This window comes from Entelurus aequoreus, linkage group LG19 (genome assembly GCF_033978785.1).
Source record: "Entelurus aequoreus isolate RoL-2023_Sb linkage group LG19, RoL_Eaeq_v1.1, whole genome shotgun sequence".
In the NCBI taxonomy this organism is placed as follows: domain Eukaryota; kingdom Metazoa; phylum Chordata; class Actinopteri; order Syngnathiformes; family Syngnathidae; genus Entelurus; species Entelurus aequoreus.
In genome coordinates, this window is record NC_084749.1 from 45,403,244 (window position 1) to 45,427,243 (window position 24,000).

At 40.6% G+C, this 24,000-nt stretch overlaps 1 protein-coding gene across 1 annotated transcript in view; it reads left to right on the plus strand.

Annotated features, from left to right (window-relative positions):
* LOC133635399 (contactin-associated protein-like 4) overlaps positions 1 to 24,000 on the plus strand; it is a 207,247-nt gene that overhangs the window by 20,269 nt on the left and 162,978 nt on the right. Inside the window, exon 3 of the mRNA XM_062028564.1 lies at positions 23,429 to 23,622. Coding sequence (XP_061884548.1) covers positions 23,429 to 23,622 — 194 coding nt within the window. The remainder of the gene's footprint in view (positions 1 to 23,428; positions 23,623 to 24,000) is intronic.

The following is a 24,000-nucleotide window of genomic DNA, read 5'->3' on the forward strand; positions in this document are numbered from 1 at the left end:
AAATACCTAAGTGTTTATTGTTTATTGTGAGCGAACTGTGGTGCTGAATTTCCCCCAGGGATCGATAAAGTACTTTCTATTCTATTCTATTCTATTCTATTGTAATTACCATGAATTGATTAACGTGGACCCCAACTTAGACAGGTTGAAAAACTTATTCGGGTGTTGCCATTTAGTGGTTAATTGTATGGAAAATGTACTGTGCAATCTACTAATAAATGTTTCAATCAATCAATCAATCAAAACTTATCGCCGGAGTTCCCGGAGAGAACCCCCGCACTTACGGGGGAGAACATGCAAAACTCCACACAGAAAGACCTCAAGAACCCAGGACCTTCTTCGAGAACCCAGGACCTTCTTCGCATTGTAAGGCAGACGCACTAACCCCTGTTGCCACCGTGCTGCCCTAAAAACACTCTAGTCTAGTAAAAATAATAAAGAAACGGTGCGAATGTAAGTTTATTTTCTTGATGAGTGTCTCCGTGTTGAGCTTGGTTCTTCACAGCCTCAGATATAATCCTGGAGTCTTTCTCAAAAACCATGACATGCACACAGATTTTGTGCAACTTTAGAGGCATTTTCAATGTGACAACATAAGAATCGTGCAACTTGTAGAGGTTGAATTGCACTTGTCTCCTGACTGTGGACCAGGGGTCAACAACCTTTTTGAAACCAAGAGCTACTTCTTGGGTAGTGATTAATGCGAAGGGCTACCAGTTTGATACACACTTAAATAAATTGCCAGAAATAGCCAATTTGCTCAATTTACCTTTAACTCTATGTTATTATTAATAATGAATGATATTTACACTTAATTGAACGGTTTAAAAGAGAAGAAAACACGAAAAAAATGACAACTACATTTTGAAACATAGTTTATCTTCAATTTCGACTCTTTAAAATTCAAAATTCAACCGAAAAAAAGAAGAGAAAAACTTAAAAAAAGAATTTATGGAACATCATTAGTAATTTTTCCTGATTAAGATTAATTTTAGAATTTTGATGACATGTTTTAAATAGGTTAAAATCCAATCTACACTTTGTTAGAATATATAACAAATTGGACCAAGCTATATTTCTAACAAAGACAAATAATTATTTCTTCTAGATTTTCCAGAACAAAAATTTTAAAAGAAATTCAAATAACCTTAAAATAAGATTTAAATTTGATTCTACAGATTTTCTAGATTTGCCAGAATAATTTTTTTGAATTTTAATCATAATAAGTTTGAAGAAATATTTCAAAAATATTCTTCGTCGAAAAAACAGAAGCTAAAATGAAGAATTAAATTAAAATTTATTTATTATTCTTTACAGTAAAAAAATAAATTTACTTGAACATTGATTTAAATTGTCAGGAAAGAAGAGGAAGGAATTTAAAAGGTAAAAAGGTATATGTGTTTAAAAATCCTAACATAATTTTTAAGGTTGTATTTTTTCTCTAAAATTGTCTTTCTGAAAGTTATAAGAAGCAAAGTAAAAAAAATAAATAAAATTTATTTAAACAAGTCAAGACCAGGGGCCGTACTTATCAAGCTTCTTAGAATGACTCCTAAGAAGTCTGCTAAGAGTTGACTTAAGAGTAAATAAATTCTTCGCTGAAAGCTGCACTTAAAAGTTAGTTATCAAGCGTCTTACTCACACTTTCAGCGAAGTGTAGGACTGAATCTTAAGTGTCACACTCAGAGCTGAATTACGACATTACTATGTGCCGTAAACGCAATTTTAGGTGACGTCATTTCTGTGTCCATAGAAATGACCAATCACGGAAGGGAATCCGTTGTCTAAGAATAAAGAAATATCTTGGAAATATTTAAGTGGACAATGGGAGTGTATATTTTGACAATAAACTACAAAATAATACAAAACAAACTAGTCCCCGCCGGCACTCACGCTACCGCTCCCTCTCTTCTCTCGCCCACACACTCACTGACGTCACTCACCTCACGGCCACACACATACGCTACTCTCATAACATTTTCTTTCCAATTCATTAATTAGGCAACTAATTTGAAACTGGTGTGGGTGGCTCTATATATACTAGCCCACTGCAGCCACATGCAGAAATCAACAAGGAATCGAAAAGTATTAAATCTGTGACAAAAATAATATCCGCCCTGTCTAAACGATACCGTTTGATCAGCTGCTCGTCATCAAAAAAAAACAACAACATTGTTCCGTTCCCTGAACGTTCGCGCACGTCTCTCTCGCCTCAGTGCCATCCCCTGCTGGCAACTCCTAACCACTTAAGACACCTCTGAAGGTCTCTTAAATATCGTGGAGAGTAGGAGTGATTCTTAGACTTAAGAACGTTGATAAAAAGCTTTTATTCTTAAGTTTGAGAGTAGGACTAAATTTCGCAAATTCTCAGGACTTAAGTGTAAAATGGCACTCTAAGAAGCTTGATAAGTACGGCCCCAAGTCTTTAAAATATTTTCTTGGATTTTCAAATTCTATTTGAGTTTTGTCTCTCTTAGAATTAAAAATGTCGGGCAAAGCGAGACCAGCTTGCTAGTAAACAAATAAAATGTAAAAAATAGAGGCAGCTCACTGGTAAGTGCTGCTATTTGAGCTATTTTTAGAACAGGCCGGCGGGCTACTCATCTGGTCCTTACGGGCTACCTGGTGCCCGCGGGCACCGCGTTGGTGACCCCTGCTATGGACCATCTCTTGCTGATAGCCACAGTTCTTTGTGATAAAGACATGTCTTAGTACAGCAGTAATTATCCCAGGGTAATTTTGCTCAGCAGACATGCTTGATTGCAACCAAACAAAGAGCATTAGAGCGCTGAACTGATTGCAAATGACGGATATGTAAAACGTTTTTGTTTGAGAAGGAGCGCCATGGTGACTCTACTGTCTGGATGGGATAGAAATTGTTTTAAGTGGTAGTATCAATCAAAAGTTTTGCTCTCTGTCACTCTAAGCATTGTGCATTTGCTCTGTTGCCGACACCAACTGTCAAGAAGAAGCTTACGGCAAGAGAACCGATGTGAACAGACTGAGAATTGAGCCCCGTTGAAAAAGCAACGTCCCTCGACTGTCCTGTTCTTTTTTGCTTTGTGATGCGGGGTTGAAGCAGAGCAAGAGACTTGCTCTCCAAGACACAACGAACAACACTTCAAGCCAGTGCGAGCTGGATTCGCACAGTCGGAGATATCTTTGTGGTGAAGACAGAATGACATTTGTATGCATAAAGGAAAGAAACACAATCATCAATGGATGCTGGCTTGGTGCTGTGCCTGGCAAAAAGGGGTAGACATGACTCGGTTTAAAGGCCTACTGAAAGCCACTACTAGCGACCACGCAGTCTGATAGTTTATATATCAATGATGAAATCTTAACATTGCAACACATGCCAATACGGCCGGGTTAACTTATAAAGTGACATTTTAAATTTCCCGCTAAACTTCCGGTTGAAAACGTCTAGATATGATGACGTATGCGCGTGACGTCAATGGTTGAACCGGAAGTATTGGTACCCCATTGAATCCAATACAAAAAAGCTCTGTTTTCATCTCAAAATTCCACAGTATTCTGGACATCTGTGTTGGTGAATCTTTTGCAATTTGTTTAATGAACAATGGAGACTGCAAAGAAGAAAGTTGTAGGTGGGATCGGTGTATTAGCGGCGGACTACAGCAACACAACCAGGAGGACTTTGACTTGGATAGCAGACGCGCTATCCGACGCTAGCCGCCGACCGCATCGATGATCGGGTGAAGTCCTTCGTCGCTCCGTCGATCGCTGGAACGCAGGTGAGCACGGGTGTTGATGAGCAGATGAGGGCTGGCGTAGGTTGAGCGCTAATGTTTTCATCATAGCTCTGTGAGGTCCCGTTGCTAAGTTAGCTTCAATGGCGTCGTTAGCAACAGCATTTTTAAGCTTTGCCAAGCTGGGAATTATTAACCGTGTAGTTACATGTCCATGGTTTAATAGTATTGCTGATCTTCTGTCTATCCTTCCAGTCAGGGATTTATTTATTTTGTTTCTATCTGCATTTGAGCCCGATGCTATCACGTTAGCTCCGTAGCTAAAGAGCTTCGCCGATGTATTGTCGTGGAGATAAAAGTCACTGTGAATGTCCATTTCGCGTTCTCGACTCTCATTTTCAAGAGGATATAGTATCCCAGGTGGTTTAAAATACAAATCCGTGATCCACAATAGAAAAAGGAGAAAGTGTGGAATCCAATGAGCCAGCTTGTACCTAAGTTACGGTCAGAGCGAAAAAAGATACGTCCTGCACTGCACTCTAGTCTTTCACTCTCACTTTCCTCATCCACGAATCTTTCATCCTGGCTCAAATTAATGGGGTAATCGTCGCTTTCTCGGTCCGAATCTCTCTCGCTGCATTGTAAACAATGGTAGAATGTGAGGAGTCCTTCCTCTGGTGACGTCACACTACTTCCGGTACTGGCAAGGCTTTTTTTTTATCAGCAACCAAAAGTTGCGACCTTTGTCGTCGTTGTTCTCTACTAAATCCTTTCAGCAAAACTATGGCAATATCGCAAAATAATCAAGTATGACACATAGAATGGATCTGCTATCCCCGTTTAAATAAAAACATTTCATTTCAGTAGGCCTTTAAAGAATCAGAATCAGAAATACTTTACTGCCAACTTAGAAAAAGGTGAAAAACAGGTAAACACTGGGGATGGGGGAGGGTGAGAGAAAACAAAAAATTCAGTCTAATTCTGGGCCCAGACTGAGGCCAAGGAAAACAAACCTCATAGCCATAGCACACATAAACGTGTGTAAGAGGGAAACATCAAAGAACCCAAAGGACATTAAAGACATTAAAAGAGCAGAGCTGATGCAACCAGACACTTCTACACAGTCACAAAAGTAAAACCAACAAACAAAAAAACATATACACTCTGGTGGCCATCGTCTGCTGGGGTGGAGGGAGCATGGCCAGAGACAGGAGCAGACCCAACAAAGCAACCAAGAGAGCCGACTTCACCCTCGGCCGCCCACCAACTCTCAGCCAGTGTCCAGTCCGCATGGATGAACGAGGATACGTCCAAGGAGACCGAGGTGTCCGATACCTGCTCAATTCAGCCAAGACACTGTGAAGCTTGTCCGTCCCGCAGCCCTGTCTCTTCATCCGCATCTCCTCCAGTCTCTCCAAACGGACTCTGGTGTGGCAGAGACCCAGCAGCTGGTCTCCATGGCCAAAAGGCTGCCGGGAGGCGGATCCAGAAGTCGGCAAAAAAGCACCGAAGAAGTCACGAAAGTGGCACCCCTTGTCACACAGTCCCAAAGGGTCCCCAACCAAAAGGCAAAAAACCCCCCCAAAAAAACATGAAAACAAGAAGGAAACATCAGGAACACAAAAGGATGACACAAGAGCATTCAAATTGTCAGCATCATTTGTCGTAAAAAAATGTGGTTTACAAAATTCAAACGCAAAAAATTCAGTTACATAAATAGAATCAGTAAGTAATAACAAGTTAGAAATGTGTAAATGATTTGTCAGCAAAGTCAGCTCGAGTTGTTGTGTAGCTACCTTAGCCTTCTACTGTAAGATAATAGCATCACCGTCCTCCGGCAAAATATAGAATGATTTTCCTTAGAACTACTTTAAATTGGATCAGTGCCTACTGTTTTTGGCAAAGGACGAGTAAGTTATATAATCCGTTATTACGTTCGCGATGTCGCATGTAGCATAGCTGAAGGCCTTTAGCAGCGGAGTTACTTATATGATATAAAATTAAAAAAGCATATTTTTTGTCAATATACACATGTATACATCCAGGACCTAGCATTAAAAAGCTAGACTCGGTAGCCAGCGTGCATGTTAGCCCCGCTTCCTTCCTCACTTTTGCCCGCCCGCATCACCTCCTTCCTTAGTGCCGACACGATGTCACTCAAAACACAATAAAAGCAAGAAAGCTAAAAAACGACAAAAAGAAGACGGCACGGAAGCAAGGACGTCGTTTAGCTCTATTTATTGTTTAACAACATTATGAAGTGTGTAACTAATCCAAAATATGTGTGGCTCTATTTATTGTTTAACAACATTATGAAGTGTGTAACTAATCCAAAATATGTGTGGCTCTATTTATTGTTTAACAACATTATGAAGTGTGTAACTAATCCAAAATATGTGTGGTGTGCGACTATCTGTAGCGATTAGCGGAGTGTTACCAGGAGTGTTGAGCGAGAGGCAAGTCTAAGGGGGGCAAGGCAAGCTCAAAGATCCAGAGACAGGCAGGAGGTCAGGGGCAAGAGCGAGGCGTCAAAAGTCTGTGCACAGGCGGGAGGTCGAGATCCAAAAGGGCAGCCAGGGAACTACAGGGAATACGGGGAGACGAGACACACAGCTCGTAAACAGGGAACGGAGAAATGCTGCCGGAACGACACAGGAACACGAGACAAATGAACACGGAGGAGGAGAAAACACAGAGAGAGAGAGAGTGAGCATGGAGCTAGACGTGTAAGCTTACTGTGTACGGGAACAGGTAGCTACGTTCTGGCCCGAAACGCAGGTTTGCACTGTTAAAGTTAAAAGTTTAAGTACCAATAATGATTGTCACACACACACTAGGTGTGGTGAAATTTGTCCTCTGCATTTGACCCATCCTCTTGTTCACCCCCTGGGAGGTGAGGGGAGCAGTGGGCAGCAGCGGTGCCGCGCCCGGGAATCATTTTTGTTGATTTAACCCCCAATTCCAACCCTTGATGCTGAGTGCCAAGCAGGGAGGTAATGGGTCCCATTTTGATAGTCTTTGGCATGACTCGGCCGGGGTTTGAACTCACGATTTACCCATCTCAGGGCGGACACTCTAACCACTAGGCCACTGAGTAGGCCACTGGCATGCGCTTGCGGCGTGACATACACGCTGTCTGGAGTTTCTTCTCTGTATTCTCCCATTTAGCCATTTTTGGCTGCGTGCAAATCTTGCAACGTGGAGAGTTTTAATAACACTTGTGAATGGCATTGAAATTCACATAAAAGATAACACTTCAGATTTTAAAAAGGCCATACCAGTCCAGGCAGTGCTTGTCATGTCCTCGTGCTGCCATGCTGATGTACATAGTCTTCTTCCGCTGGATTTAACTCCATGGATGAAAAGTTTGTTTTGCTTGTTGTTGTACCCACCCTGATTTAATGTGGGCTGTTAAGAGTTTAGTACTAAGGTTTGTGAATGTGTGAGGCGGGCAATAAGGCGCTTTTGGTAGCCATCCACGAGCTTCTGCTTGAATTTTTGACCACTCCTCTTGACAAAATTGGTGCAGTTCAGCTAAATGTGTTGGTTTTCTGACATGGACTTGTTTCTTCAGCATTGTCCGCACATTCAAGTCAGGACTTTGGGAAGGCCATTCTAAAACCTTCATTCTAGTCATTCCTTTACCACTTTTGGCGTGTGTTTGGGGTCATTGTCCTGTTGGAACACCCAACTGCGCCCAAGACCCAACCTCCGGGCTTGGCCTGAAGAATTTGGAGGTAATCCTCCTTTTTCATTGTCCCATTTACTCTCTGTAAAGCACCAGTTCCATTGGCAGCAAAACAGGCCCAGAGCATAATACTACCACCACCATGCTTGACTGTGGGTATGGTGTTCCTGGGATTAAAGGCCTCACCTTTTCTCCTCCAAACATATTGCTGGGTATTGTGGCCAAACAGCTCCATTTTTGGTTCACCTGACCACAGAACTTTCTTCAGAAGGTCTTATCTTTGTCCATGTGATGTCAGATGAAACAAAAATGGAGCTGTTTGGCCACAAAACCCAGCAGTATGTTTGGACGAGAAAAAAGGTGAGGCCTTCAATCCCAGGAACACCATTCCCACCGTCAAGCATAACCACGACCCAGCAGAAGCAAGGGTGAAGTGTCTTGCCCAAGGACACGACGGATGTGACTAGGGTTGGTAGAAGCTGGGGATTGAACCGATAACCCTCAGGTTGCTGGCACGGCCACTCTCCCAACCCCGCCACGCCGTCCCCAATAGACAGTCAGAAAAGTCCACTTAGGTAATGTCGGGGAAATCTTTTAAAACTTATTAAAATTATTTCTCAAGAGTGCATGGACCTACTTCATCACATTCAGTTAATTTACCATTAAATCTGGCTTGTATATTTTCCTCAAAACCTTTAATAATATTCTACGCGTTATATATATATATATATATATATATATATATATATATATATATATATATATATATATATATATATATATATATATATATATATATATATATATATAATATATATATATATTATATATATATATATATATATATATATATATATATATATATACACACTACCGTTCAAAAGTTTGGGGTCACCCAAACAATTTTGTGGAATAGCCTTCATTTCTAAGAACAAGAATAGACTGTGGAGTTTCAGATGAAAGTTCTCTTTTTCTGGCCATTTTGAGCGTTTAATTGACCCCACAAATGCGATGCTCCAGAAACTCAATCTGCTCAAAGGAAGGTCAGTTTTTTAGCTTCTGTAACGAGCTAAAGTGTTTTCAGATGTGTGAACATGATTGCACAAGGGTTTTCTAATCATCAATTCGCCTTCGGAGCCAATGAGCAAACACATTGTACCATTAGAACACTGGAGTGATAGTTGCTGGAAATGGGCCTCTATACACCTATGTAGATATTGCACCAAAAACCAGACTTTTGCAGCTAGAATAGTCATTTACCACATTAGCAATGTATAGAGTGTATTTCTTTAAAGGTAAGACTAGTTTAAAGTTATCTTCATTGAAAAGTACAGTGCTTTTCCTTCAAAAATAAGGACATTTCAATGTGACCCCAAACTTTTGAACGGTAGTGTATATATATATATATATATATATATATATATATATATATATATATATATATATATATATATATATATATATATATATATATATATATATGTATATATGTGTATAATATATAAACTGCCTCAAGGTCACATGGTTGCAACTCAGCAATTATACTGTATTGTAACACAAGGTTTTTCGAGGTTCTTTTAAGACTACATTAAGAAAAGTATACAGTCAAAGTTTTTTCTTTATGTTTTGTCGGTGCAAATTTTACAGGACAAAGAAACAAAAACCCCGGGTGGAAACACACCTCAAATGACAAAGTGAAGTGTACAGTTTGGTTGAAAACACTCGCCGTTTCCATCCAGATTCATTTTCCCCTGGCACATTCTCGCAATATAAATCAAGTGTGTATGAGCCTAATCTATGTCCATAAATGTCAACTCAAGCCTTCAAACACCAGGAGGTCGTTGAGCTCATGGTAATGACTACAATAACACCGTCACCCCAGCTCTAATAGCTGCATTAATGCTCCATTGGAAGTCATCCGATTGCTTTTGGCTGTGACGATCATTTGAAAAGGTTAGAAAATGATTTTGCGGTATGGGCAGCTGTAAGTTTGCACAAAGGCAAATCAAAATCCTATTTATTGACCAATCTTTTAATTGCTTGTCAGATTCAAACACTGATGACAGACGAGAAGCAAGGAATCATGCAGAGACAGAGTTCAATTAGGCTCAATTGAGGAAAGACGTTATTTGGGCTGTACTCTAGTTACAGATCCAAACTTCACTCCAAAGTCTAGCCCACGTGCTTCCTCTATTTATTTGGGAGGTCCCTGGTTACATCACTGAAGCTGTCGCTGAGGGAATGGGGTTAATATCGACAGCTCCAGCTAGACAAAATATATGATTATACAAGAAATGCAAATGTGTTGACGCTGGTGATATCGCCTTGTCTCTGCTCTGTCTGCGTCACGGCGGTGTTCGGCCTTGGCAGTCAGCAGGCCGTTCCTGGACACAGACACTAATACAAGACTGGCTTGCGATCTTTTGGATTGCCAGCTTTGCACAGACAAAGAAAAATACCACTTCAGCTCAATTGACAATAATTATAGCAACGGCCCTGAAGCATAAAAGTTGTGTGATAATATATACATCATTATTCTAACATTGCTTATAGAGCAAACATAAGAACGAGCTTAAAAAGCAGATGTGTTTCTGTCAGCTTGGATGATTCCTTCAAATGTTCCAGTTCCATTCACACATTTAAAAAACACTTTAAGACCAATGTCTTGGAAAAATATATCACTCTTGAATCAACACAGTAGTTAATACTATGACCAATGTTAATTATAAACTAAATATGGGATATAAATAATAATGGAAGTATAATTGTTTGTATATAGTATATAATTGGTACAAAGTTTTAACAAGGATATTTTACTGTGTATATAATTGAACAGTGTTTATGTTGTGTACAAAGTGTATTTATAATATGTTGGTGCAAAGGAAATGTCATATTTTTAGGAAGTTCATCTTGTATTTGACATTGTTTATAGGGTAAGGCGCAATAAGTGTTCAACTTCAGCCTAAACCCTTTCGGTCTGCAACATTTTCAATTTATTGAACGTACAACTGTTTGTTTATGTACAACTGTTTGTTTATTTTGCTGACCACTGACCCAAGAAATAATAAACTAAACTATATTGTTAGAATAATTATGTGAAAGTTATCACACGACTCTTATGCTTAAAGGCCGTTGCTATGGTTATTATCAATTGTGCTGAAGTTGTACTTTTCTATCTGTGCAAAGGGACAATTTGCAATCCAAAGATTGCGAGTCGTCTCGTATCAGTGTTTGTGTCCAGAACATCGAGTACCGTGACGCAGATAAAGCAGAGACAGGGTCGATATCACGAGTGTCAGCACATTTGCATTTCTGAATAATCATATATTGTGTCCAACTGGGGCTGCTGAAATTACCCCCCCCCCCCCCCCCTTCCTTCAGAAGCAGCCTCAGTGATGTAACCAGGGACCTCCCATATAAATAGAGGAGCACGTGGGCTGTGCCTTAGAGCATGGTGGGAGATTGTAACTGAGAGTGCAGCCCCAAACGTCTCTCCTCATTGAGCCAAATTGAACTCTGTCCCTGCATGATTCCTTGCATGTATTTACATGTCCATAGTTTAATAGTATTGTTGATCTTCTGTCTATCCTTCCAGTCAGGGGTTTATTTATTTTGTTTCTATCTGCATTTGAGCCCGATGCTATCACGTTAGCTCAGTAGCTAAAGTGTTTCGCCGATGTATTGTCGTGGAGATAAAAGTCACTGTGAATGTCCATTTGGCGTTCTCGACTCTCATTTTCAAGAGGATATAGTATCCCAGGTGGTTTAAAATACAAATCCGTGATCCACAATAGAAAAAGGAGAGAGTGTGGAATCCAATGAGCCAGCTTGTACCTAAGTTACGGTCACAGCGAAAAAAGATACGTCCTGCACTGCACTCTAGTCCTTCACTCTCACTTTCCTCATCCACGAATCTTTCATCCTGGCTCAAATTAATGGGGTAGTCGTCGCTTTCTCGGTCCGAATCTCTCTCGCTGCTGGTGTAAACAACGGGGAAATGTGAGCAGCCCTCCAGCTTGTGACGTCACGCGACTTCCGGTACAGGCAAGGCTTTTTTTTTTTATCAGCGAGCAAAAGTTGCGAACTTTATCGTCGATGTTCTCTACTAAATCCTTTCAGCATAAATATGGCAATATCGCGAAATGATCAAGTATGACACATAGAATGGATCTGCTATCCCCGTTTAAATAAAAAAAATTAATTTCAGGAGGCCTTTAATTCTGATTCACAGCCAAATGTTAATGAATGCACTTAACATTTATCAGGAAATGTCACCTGCTGTATTTACCATGCAAACTGCTTGATTATTCCAGTAGGCCATACGGATAATTGCACATTGATGTCATTTGTCATTTTCGGGGATGTCTCAAGTTGCACACGTCGCTTGAATCTCACATGTCAGACAATTAGGCCATAGTTCTATACTCTGTAGTTAAGATTGTCAGATTCTGTGCATTGTGACGCACCTGTAACAAACTGAGTGTACTTCTTTGCACCATGGTGTCGTCTTAAAATTGCAACCTCCCTTCACCAATGGCAGTGACAGCAATAGCATACTGTATGCTCATTTCAGATACGAACGTGTAGCCTATATTTTGTTTGATTTCTTTCATTAAGCTTACAAATCATCGGTTCTTCTTCTGCGCACTATACATTGGAGCATCCGTTGTAGAACACCCTAACACAGGGGTCACCAACGCGGTGCCCGCGGGCACCAGGTAGCCCGCAAGGACCAGATGAGTAGCCCGCTGGCCTGTTCTAAAAATAGCTCAAATAGCAGCACTTACCAGTGAGCTGCCTCTATTTTTTTAAATTGTATTTATTTACTAACAAGCTGGTCTCGCTTTGCCTGACATTTTTAATTCTAAAAGAGACAAAACTCAAATAGAATTTGAAAATCCAAGAAAATATTTCAAAGACTTGGTCTTCACTTGTTTAAATAAATTCATTAATTTTTTTACTTTGCTTCTTATAACTTTCAGACAGACAATTTTAGGGAAAAAATACAACCTTAAAAATGATTTTAGGATTTTTAAAACACATATACCTTTTTACCTTTTAAATTCCTTCCTCGTCTTTCCTGACAATGTAAATCAATGTTCAAGTAAATTAATTTTTTTTATTGTAAAGAATAATAAATCAATTTTAATTTTAGCTTCTGTTTTTTCGACGAAGAATATTTGTGAAATATTTCTTCAAACTTATTATGATTAAAATTCAAAAAAATTATTCTGGCAAATCTAGAAAATCTGTAGAATCAAATTTAAATCTTATTTCTAAGTCTTTTGAATTTCTTTTAAAAATTTTGTTCAGGAAAATCTAGAAGAAGTAATGATTTGTCTAGATTGGTCCAATTTGTTATATATTCTAACAAAGTGTAGATTGGATTTTAACCTATTTAAACCATGTCATCAAAATTCTAAAATTAATCTTAATCAGGAAAAATTACTAATGATGTTCCATAAATTATTTTTTTAATTTTTTCAAAAAGATTCGAATTAGCTAGTTTTTCTCTTCTTTTTTTCGGTTGAATTTTGAATTTTAAAGAGTCGAAATTGAAGATAGACTGTTTCAAAATTTAATTGTCATTTTTTTTCGTGTTTTCTCCTCTTTTAAACCGTTCAATTAAGTGTAAATATCATTAATTATTAATAATAACATAGAGTTAAAGGTAAATTGAGCAAATTGGCTATTTCTGGCAATTTATTTAAGTGTGTATCAAACTGGTAGCCCTTCGCATTAATCACTACCCAAGAAGTAGCTCTTGGTCTCAAAAAGGTTGGTGACTCCTGCCCTAACATGTCCAATTGCCAAAAGTATTTGGCCAACTGCCTTGCCTCGCGTATGAACTTGAAGTGCCATCCCATTCCTAAACCATAGGGTTCAATATGGTGTCGCTCCACCTTTTGCAGCTATTACAGCTTCAACTTTTCTGGGAAGGCTGTCCACAAGGTTGCGGAGTGTGTTTATAGGAATTTTCCACCGTTCTTCCAAAAGCGCATTGGTGAGGTCACACAGAAGGCCTGGCTCTCAGTCTGCGTTCTAATTCATCCCAAAGGTGTTCTATCGGGTTCAGGTCAGGACTCTGTGCAGGCCAGTCAAGTTCATCCACACCAGTTTCTGTCATCCATGTCTTTATGGACCTTGCTTTGTGCACTGGTGCACAGTCATGTTGGAAGAGGAAGGGGCCCGCTCCAAACTGTTCCCACAAGGTTGGGTGCATGGAATTGTCCAAAATGTTTTGGTATCCTGGAGCATTCAAAGTTCCTTTCACTGGAACTAACTCCTGAAAAACAACCCCACACCAAATTTCACACTCGACACAATGCAGTCCGAAATGTAGCGTTCTCCTGGCAACCTCCAAACCCAGACTGCTCCATCAGATTGCCAGATGGAAAAGTGGGATTCATCAGTCCAGAGAAGGCGTCTCCACTGCTCTAGAGTCCAGTGGCGACGTGCTTTACACCACTGCATCCCACCCTTTGCATTGGAATGGTGATGTGTGGCTTAGATGCAGCTGCTCGGCCATGGAAACCCATTCCAGGAAGCTCTCTGCGTACTGTACGTGGGCTAATTGGAAGGTCACGTTAAGTTTGGAGCTCTGTAGCAAGTGACTGTGCAGAAAGTCTTTGCACTATGCTGACCTCTCTGTCAGTTTACGTGGCTGAGTTGCTGTTGTTCCCGAACAATTCCATCTTCTTATAAGTGAAGTGAAGTGAAGTGAATTATATTTATATAGCGCTTTTCTCTAGTGACTCAAAGCGCTTTACATAGTGAAACCCAATATCTAAGTTACATTTAAACCAGTGTGGGTGTCACTGGGAACAGGTGGGTAAAGTGTCTTGCCCAAGGACACAACAGCAGTGACTAGGATGGCGGAAGCGGGGATCGAACCTGGAACCCTCAAGTTGCTGGTACGGCCGCTCTACCAACCGAGCTATACTGAAAGCCGACAGTTGACTGTGGAATATTTAGGAGCGAGGAAATTTGGATATGTTGCACAGGTGGCATCCTATGACAGTTCCACGCTGGAAATCACTGAAAGTGGCCCATTCTTTCACAAATGTTTGTAGAAACAGTCTCCATGCCTAAGTGCTTGATTTGATACACCTGTGGCCGGGCCAAGTGATTAGGACACCTGATTTGGATCATTTGGATGGGTTGCCAAATACTTTTGGCGATATAGTGTATTTCAAAAATAAATGCTTGGATTAGCCTCCAGCTCCCTCGCAACCCAGAGAGGGACAAACGGTAGAAAATGGATGCTTGGATTCATTTGGTTTTCATGGAAAAAAAGCATGATAAAATATCAGGTTTACGGTATATTGAGAAATGGCCATTATAAAAGGGTGTCAATGGGGGACAAAAGGGTGGCGGCGAAATAAAACATATACTATCTCAATAGCTTGTGCTAAAAATAACTGGGCAGAGAACACAAATTGCTAATTTTGAGAGTAAGGCTCCATCCAAATTCTCTCCCTTTCCCCTTGTAACACTGGGTTTTGCGCCTTTGCATCGATCAAGTGATGTTCATCAGGTAAAGGGGTAGGGCCAAGTGTTGGGGCCGCACAGCCCTCGAAACAAAGTGAGCTCGGGGACCATAATACTACCACCACCATGCTTGACGGTAGGCATAGTGTTCCTGGGATTAAAGGTCTCACCTTTTCTCCTCCAAACATATTGCTGGGTATTGTGGCCAAACAGCTCCATTTTTGTTTCATCTGACCACAGAACTTTCCTCCAAAATGTCTTATCTTTGTCCTTGTGATGTCAGATGAAACAAAAATGGAGCTGTTTGGCAACAATACCCAGAAATGATTGGAAAGTCAAGACAGCCATGACATGATGTTCTTTACAAGTGTATGTACACTTTTGACCACCACTGTATATAAATGGATAGATTACTGTACAGATAAATGTACTGCACTTTTGCATGTTAGACTTAGACAAACTTTAATGATCCACAAGGGACATTGTTCCACACAGTAGCTCAGTTACAATGATGGAAAGTGTAAGGATGGAAAGGACAATGCAGGTATAAATAGACTAAATATAGCGATATACAAACCCCGTTTCCATATGAGTTGGGAAATTGTGTTAGATGTAAATATAAACGGAAAATCCTTTTCAAGCCATATTCAGTTGAATATGCTACAAAGACAACATATTTGATGTTCAAACTGATAAACATTTTTTTTTTGTGCAAATAATCATTAACTTAAGAATTTGATGGCAGCAACACGTGACAAAGAAGTTGGGAAAGGTGGCAATAAATACTGATAAAGTTGAGGAATGCTCATCAAACACTTATTTGGAACATCCCACAGGTGAACAGGCTAATTGGGAACAGGTGGGTGCCATGATTGGGTATAAAAGTAGATTCCATGAAATGCTCAGTCATTCACAAACAAGGATGGGGCGAGGGTCACCACTTTGTCAACAAATGCCTGAGCAAATTGTTGAACAGTTTAAGAAAAACCTTTCTCAAGCAGCTATTGCAAGGAATTTAGGGATTTCACCATCTACGCTCCGTAATATCATCAAAGGGTTCAGAGAATGTGGAGAAATCACTGCACGTAAGCAGCTAAGCCTGTGACCTTCCATCCCTCAGGCTGTACTGCATCAACAGGCGACATCAGTGTGTAAAGGATATCACCACATGGGCTCAGGAACACTTTAGAAACCCACTGTCAGTACCTACAGTTGGTGGCTACATCTGTAAGTGCAAGTTAAAACTCTCCTATGCAAGGCGAAACCCGTTTATCAACAACACCCAGAAACGCCGTCGGCTTCGCTGGGCCTGAGCTCATCTAAGATGGACTGATACAAAGTGGAAAAGTGTTCTGTGGTCTGACGAGTCCACATTTCAAATTGTTTTTGGAAACTGTGGACGTCGTGTCCTCCGGACCAAAGAGGAAAAGAACCATCCGGATTGTTATAGGGTGAAAGTGTAAAAGGCAGCATGTGTGATGGTATGGGGGTGTATTAGTGCCCAAGACATGGGTAACTTACACATCTGTGAAGGCACCATTAATGCTGAAAGGTACATACAGCTTTTGGAGCAACATATGTTGCCATCCAAGCAACGTTACCATGGACGCCCCTGCTTATTTCAGCAAGACAATGCCAAGCCACGTGTTACATCAACGTGGCTTCATAGTAAAAGAGTGCAGGTACTAGACTGGCCTGCCTGTAGTCCAGACCTGTCTCCCATTAAAAAATGTGTGGTGCATTATGAAGCCTAAAATAGCAGAAGGGAGACCCCCGGACTGTTGAACAACTTAAGCTGTACATCAAGCAAGAATGGGAAAGAATTCCACCTGAGAAGCTTCAAAAATGTGTCTCCTCAGTTCCCAAACCTTTACTGAGTGTTGTTAAAAGGAAAGGCCATGTAACACAGTGGTGAACATGCCCTTTCCCAACTACTTTGGCACGTGTTGCAGCCATGAAATTCGAAGTTAATTATTATTTGCAAAAAAAAATAAAGTTTATGAGTTTGAACATCAAATATGTTGTCTTTGTAGTGCATTCAACTGAATATGGCTTGAAAAGGATTTGCAAATCATTGTATTCTGTTTATATTTACATCTAACACAATTTCCCAACTCATATGGAAACGGGGTTTGTAAAATATAACATATATACGAATATATGCGAATATATACATAATATGTGTACAGTATATTATATATACAGATATATTATATCTATTTATACAATATATAACAATTACCATGTACAACATTACAGTATATGTGACAGCAGCAGCATAAAATAGAGAGTAGATCCAGCAGTAAATAGAAAATAGACATTAGACACAAAGAGAAGTAGCTAACATGTCAGGTGTTAGGTAATAGGCAGATATCATCTATTGCTGTATGGCGAGTGAAGTGTGGAATGAAGGAGTTCTTGAATCGCACAGTGCGGGAAGGAAGTTGAAGGAGCCTGTTGGAGTATGAACTCTGCTGTCCCTTAATTGTCAGGTGGAGCGGGTGGGCAGGATTGTCCGTGATGGCCAGCAGTTTGTCCAGTGTCCTCCTGTCCCTCACTGACACAAACGCCTCCAACTGTGTGCCAATAGTTTGGCCGGATTGCCGGATCAGTTTGTCAATCCGGTTCAAGTCCCTTTTGCTGGTGCTGCTCCCCCAACAAACCACTGCAAAGTACAGTGCACTGGCCACAACAGACTGATAAAAGATCTCCAACAGCTTGCTGCACACATTAAAGGACCTAAGCTTCCTCAGGAAAAAGAGTCTGCTCATGTCCTTCTTGTAAACAGCTTTGCAGTTGTCCTTCCAGTCCAGTCTGCTGTTCAAGTGGACTCCCAGGTACTTGTACTGCTCCACTACTGCCACCTCCCGGCCCTGGATCTTGATGGGCTCCACCGGGGTCACTCTCTTCCTGAAGTCAATGACCAGCTCCTTGGTCTTGTCCACATTAAGGACCAGATGGTTCGCCTGAGACCACTCCACAAAGTCAGCGATCAGTGTCCTGTACTCCAATTCCCGTCCCTCTCCGATACACCCGACCACAGCAGAGTCGTCAGAGTATTTCTGCAGGTGGCAGGACCTGGAACTATACTGGAAGTCTGAGGTGTACAGGGTGAACAGGAAAGGAGACAGGACGGTCCCCTGTGGAGCACCTACACCACTGACCACAGTATCCGACACGGAGCTCCCCAGTCGCACAAACTGGGGCCTGTCAGACAAGTAATCAGTGATCCAGGAGACAATGGATGAACTGACAACCATCCCGAGCAACTTGTCACTCATCAGAATTGGCTGAATGGTGTTAAAGGCACTGGAGAAACCAAAGAACATGATCCTCACAGTGCCCTTCCCACCATCCAGGTGAGAGTGAGCATGATGCAGATACTTTAGCATATGTATCCATGTTTACATATTGTTTTTATAGTCCAGCCAGTTAATCCGTTTTTGGGGGCAATTGAGGGGATTATTATGATGCGTTCAAGAGCGTAAATTCACCCATATGCAAAGGATGCAGAAAAATGGTGGAGCAGCTCACCTTTGTCCTGCCTCTGAGCAGGTTGCATGCATCTCAAAGCAATACTAGTCCTCCCTAACATAGTCCCACTAAATACAGTATTTCATTATTTCCTACCCCAGCCTCCATTATTTGACCTTATTCCACGTTACGGCCTGTTCTCTTCCTCACCTGCATTTCCTGCCTCTTACTCCGATATTAAAAAAACCCAACAAAGGTCACAGTGTCCGCTCTCTCCTGTTGTGCTGTCAGTGGTGCCGTCTGTCATTGAGGCACTTATTAGCGCTGGCCTCATTAACACGAGGAACAAGGCTGACTCAGCCGGTGCAAAAAATAGCATTAAAGCAAGGCACAATGGGCTTTGACAATTCATGTATTCTTACCTTCTTTTCAATACCGCAACGAAATATCCTTCAACAATTTAAATATATTTATACACACTACCGTTCAAAAGTTTGTGGTCACATTGAAATGTCCTTATTTTTGAAGGAAAAGCACTGTACTTTTCAATGAAGATAACTTTAAACTAGGCTTAACTTTAAAGAAATACACTCTATACATTGCTAATGTGGTAAATGACTATTCTAGCTGCAAATGTCTGCTTTTTGGTGCAATATCTACATAGGTGTATAGAGGCCCATTTCCAGCAACTATCACTCCAGTGTTCTAATGGTACAACGTGTTTGCTCATTGGCTCAGAAGGCTAATTGATGATTAGAAAACCCTTGCGCAATCATGTTCACACATCTGAAAACACTTTAGCTCGTTACAGAAGCTACGAAACGGACCTTCCTTTGAGCAGATTTGAGTTTCTGGAGCATCACATTTGTGGGGTCAATTAAACGCTCAAAATGGCCAGAAAAAGAGAACTTTCATCTGAAACTCGACAGTCTATTCTTGTTCTTAGAAATGAAGGATATTCCACAAAATTGTTTGGGTGACCCCAAACTTTTGAACGGTAGTGTACGTATTTTTTTAAAAGGTATACACTTGTACTTGCTACAAATTCTTTGTAGAATTCAATAGTGCAGCGTTCTTCAAATAGTAGGTGGCTGTATGTGCTTTTACGGCCCTACTTTTAAGTTTGTGTGGTATAAACGAGTAAAACATACATTTTAATGTGCCTTTTGAGGTTACGTTTACAAATTCATAAAATCACAAATTTAATGTTTTTTGTTTTTTTAAAAAACAAGCCTCAAAACATTGCAATCTGCTGCGAATTTAGGCTTAATTAAGGCTCCAAAATCCAATAGAGACTTGGTGAGGTCACACACTGATGTTGGTGGAGAAGGCCTGGCTCTCAGTCTCCACTCTAATTCATTCCAAAGGTGTTCTTTCGGGTTCAGGTCAGGACTCTGTGGAGGCCAGTCAAGTTCATCCACACCAGACTCTGTCGTCCATGTCTTTATGGACCTGGCTTTGTGCACTGGTGCACAATCATGTTGGAAGCTGGGAGCTGTGTTAAATGAACCACTCTAAAAGCAGCTGGAAGGATTGAGTGTGAGGTTTCTTTTCTTTGGGCTTTCTTGGTGCAGCTGCTGTAAAAGAAGTGATGTGCGTAGGGCGAGATGTGCCAGTGCAGAGGGGTGCTATGGAGTCTCAAGTTTACCAAGCACTGACAACAAATCTGCACAAACCTTGCGTGAGGACACTTTGACAGAGCCTCAGAGGGTTATTGAACATGATCCCCCACCACAGTATATTGGCTGTATTCAACATATATGACATCAGCACAAACAGAAAATAAGAACTTCAAGAAATCCATCACACCAAAGCCATTTTCACATAGGAAAATCTAGTTTGTAGGATTGTATAGAAAAATAATAATTTACAGTTTGATGACGCTTTAGCTAGCAACTCCACCATAGTAGTGTGGAATAGTGAAGTGAACATAAAAAAAACGCGAACAAAACTCTTTGGTAAAAAAACCAAACCCCAAAAATCACAATTGCTCTCTAGCGCCCCCTAGGAAGAAAACTGCCTGTAACTCCCAGTAGGAATGTCGTAGAGACATGAAACAAAAAGCTGTATGTAGGTCTTGCTTCGACCTACTTTTCATTAATTAAGTTCTTCGGGCAAAAATTAACAGGAAGTTGGCAATTCCCCGTTCAAGACAAAAAATTCCAAAAAACACTCATTTTTGATTTTTGAGTTGTAATTTGACCCCCTTAAAATACTTCAAAACTCACCAAACTTCTCACACACATCGGGACTGGTGGAAATTGCGATCTAAAAAAAAACCGAACCCCAAAACTCAAAATTGTGCTCTACATAATTTTTGAGAAAAACAGAGAAAAAACTGCTCCTCAGAGGAAAACTCAGACAAAACTGCTTGTAACTTCCGGTACGAACGTCTTAGAGACATGAAACAAATACCTCTATGTAGGTCTCGCCTAGACCTACATTTCATAGATTGACATCCTTCAGCAAATATCAACAGGAAGTTTGCTATTCCTCCTTCAAAACAACATTTTTTGTTACAACCGGTCACCAAGCATCAAACGTTATCTCCTCTGAGCGCGTTTGTCGTTTCGGCTTCAAACTGCTACAGGAGAGAGATTGAACCCTTCTGATTAAACTGTCTGTACGGATTTTTGATAAGTGCTACCGTTTTGATTTTACGAGCCTTCAAAGACCCGCAGCACTAAAGTTGCTCCGGTGCCAAAAATGACAACGAAAATGCAATTACTCCTACTTTGTCCTCAAAATTCTACACACAATACCCTATAATGACAATGTGAACTCAGACACAACTTCCTCTAACTCCCAGTACGAATATCGTAGAGACACGAAACAAAAACCTCTATGTAGGTCTCACTCAGGACTACAAAGAGGATGTGAACAACAGCCACTTTAGTGTACCTAAATACATACAGTTGTGGTCCAAAGTTGTAAAGAACATCATGTCATGGCTGTCTTGAGTTTCCAATCATTTCTACAACTCTTATTTTTTGTGATTGGAGCACATACTTGTTCGTCACAAAAAACATTCATGAAGTTTGCTTCTTTTATGAATTTATTATGGGTCTACTGAAAATGTGAGCAAATGTGCTGGGTCAAAAGTATACAAACAGCAATGTTAATATTTGCTTACATGTCCCTTGGCAAGTTTACCTGCAATAAGGCACTTTTGGTAGCCATCCACAAGCTTCTGCTGGAATTTTTGACCACTCTTGACAAAATTGGTGCAGTTCAGCTAAATGTGTTGCTTTTCTGACATGGACTTGTTTCTTCAGCATTGTCCACACAGCTCAATTTGTGTTTCACCTGACTTCACATGGACAAAGATAAGACCTTCTGGAGGAAAGTTCTGTGGTTAGATGAAACAAAAATTGGGCATTTTGGCCACAATACCCATTAATATGTTTGGAGGAGAAAAGGTGAGGCCTTTAATCCCAAGAACACCATCCTACCGTCAAGCATGGTGGTGGTAGTATTATGCTCTGGGCCTGTTTTGCTGCCAATTGAACTGGTGCTTTACAGAGAGTAAATGGGACAATGAAAAAGGAGGATTACCTCCAAATACTTCAGGACAAGCTAAAATCATCAGCCCGGAGGTTGGGTCTTGGGCGCAGTTGGGTGTTCCAACAGGACAACGACCCCAAACACATGTCAAAAGTGGTAAAGGAATGGCTAGAATGAAGGTTTTAGAATGGCCTTGCCAAAGTCCTGACTTAAACGTGTGGACAATGCTGAAGAAACAAGTCCATGTCAGAAAAGCAACACATTTAGCTGAACTGCACCAATTTTGTGGTCAAAAATTCCAGTAGAGGCTTGTGCATGGCTACCAAAAGTGCCTTATTGCAGGTAAACTTGCCAAGGGACATGTAAGCAAATATTAACATTGCTGTATGTATACTTTTGACCCTCACATTTTCAGTAGAGCCATAATAAATTCACAAAAGAAGCAAACTTCATGAATGTTTTCTGTGACCAACAAGTATGTGCTCCAATCACAAAAAAATAAGAGTTGTAGAAATGATTGGAAACTCCAGACAGCCATGGCATGATGTTCTTTACACGTGTATGTACACTTTTGATCGCGACTGTATTTTAGTAATTTGTGCATGTTAGTGGGAAAATGCATCTTTTTGTTTTCTATAAGTGAAACAATTCTAAGAAACAAAACACTTGGTTTGTACTTGCCAGTTTTTGTGTAACAGTCCTACGTGTAGAAGCACATTACCTAAACCAGGGGTCGGCAACCCGCGGCTCTAGAGCTGCATGCGGCTCTTTAGCGCCGCCCTAGTGGCTCTGTGGAGCTTTTTCAAAAATGTATGAAAAATGGAAAAAGATGAGGGGGAAAAAATATATTTTTTGTTTTAATATGGTTTCTGTAGGAGGACAAACATGACACAAACCTCCCTAATTGTTATAAAGCACACTGTTTATATTAAACATGCTTCACTGATTCGAGTATTTGGCGAGCGCTGTTTTGTCCTACTAATTTTGGCGGTCCTTGAACTCACCGTAGTTTGTTTACATTTATAACTTTCTCCGACTTTCTAGGACGTGTTTTATGCCACTTCTTTTTCTGTCTCATTTTGTCCACCAGACTTTTAACGTTGTGCGTGAAGGCACAAAGGTGAGTTTTGTTGATGTTATTGACTTGTGTGGAGTGCTAATCAGACATATTTGGTCACTGCATGACTGCAAGCTAATCGATGCTAACATGCTATTTAGGCTAGCTATATGTACATATTGCATCATTATGCCTCATTTGTAGCTATATTTGAGCTCATTTAGTTTCCTTTAAGTCATCTTAATTCAATGTATATCTCATAACACACTATCTGTATGTAATATGGCTTTTAATTTGTTGCGGCTCCAGACAGATTTGTTTTTGTATTTTTGGTCCAATATGGCTCTTTCAACATTTTGGGTTGCCGACCCCTGACCTAAACAAACAGCATAGATTTGAAAACATGTACTGAAAAGTGTAGATTGACTACATATGTTTTACTCGTGTATTATCACACGCAGTATTTTATGAGGGTAAGTGATACGTACTTCCTCTTTGCAGGAGCTGGAGGTTGGTCTCCTTTCCTCTCAGACAGACACCAATGGCTGGAAGTGGACCTGGGTAAGAGGACCCAAATCGCAGCTGCCGCCACGCAGGGACGTTACGGCAGCTCCGATTGGCTGACGGCCTACCTGTTGATGTTTAGTGACACAGGACACAACTGGAGACAGCACCGTCAAGAAGACACGTCCGGGGTAATTACGTCACCACCGTATATGTTTATTTTAAGCTTAGTTTAGGTCGCCACGTCACATACAGTGCATCCGGAAAGTATTCACGCTGCTTCACTTTTTTACACATTTTTGTTATGTTACAGCCTTATTCCAAAATGGAATGCATCCATTTTTTGTTCTCCTATTTCTACAGACAAATACCTCATCATGACGATGTGAAGTTTTTTTTGCAAATGTATTCACACTAAAAAAGAACCACATATACATAAATATTCACTTTCTTCTTTCGTGTAACGTCAGATGTCCAACTCGGTGTCGCGTAGCCATACCCGCATCTCTGGTCCTAGGTGGAGGAGAAGACGGCAGCCTCCACGTGGCCTCCTCTTTAAGTAACAAGAA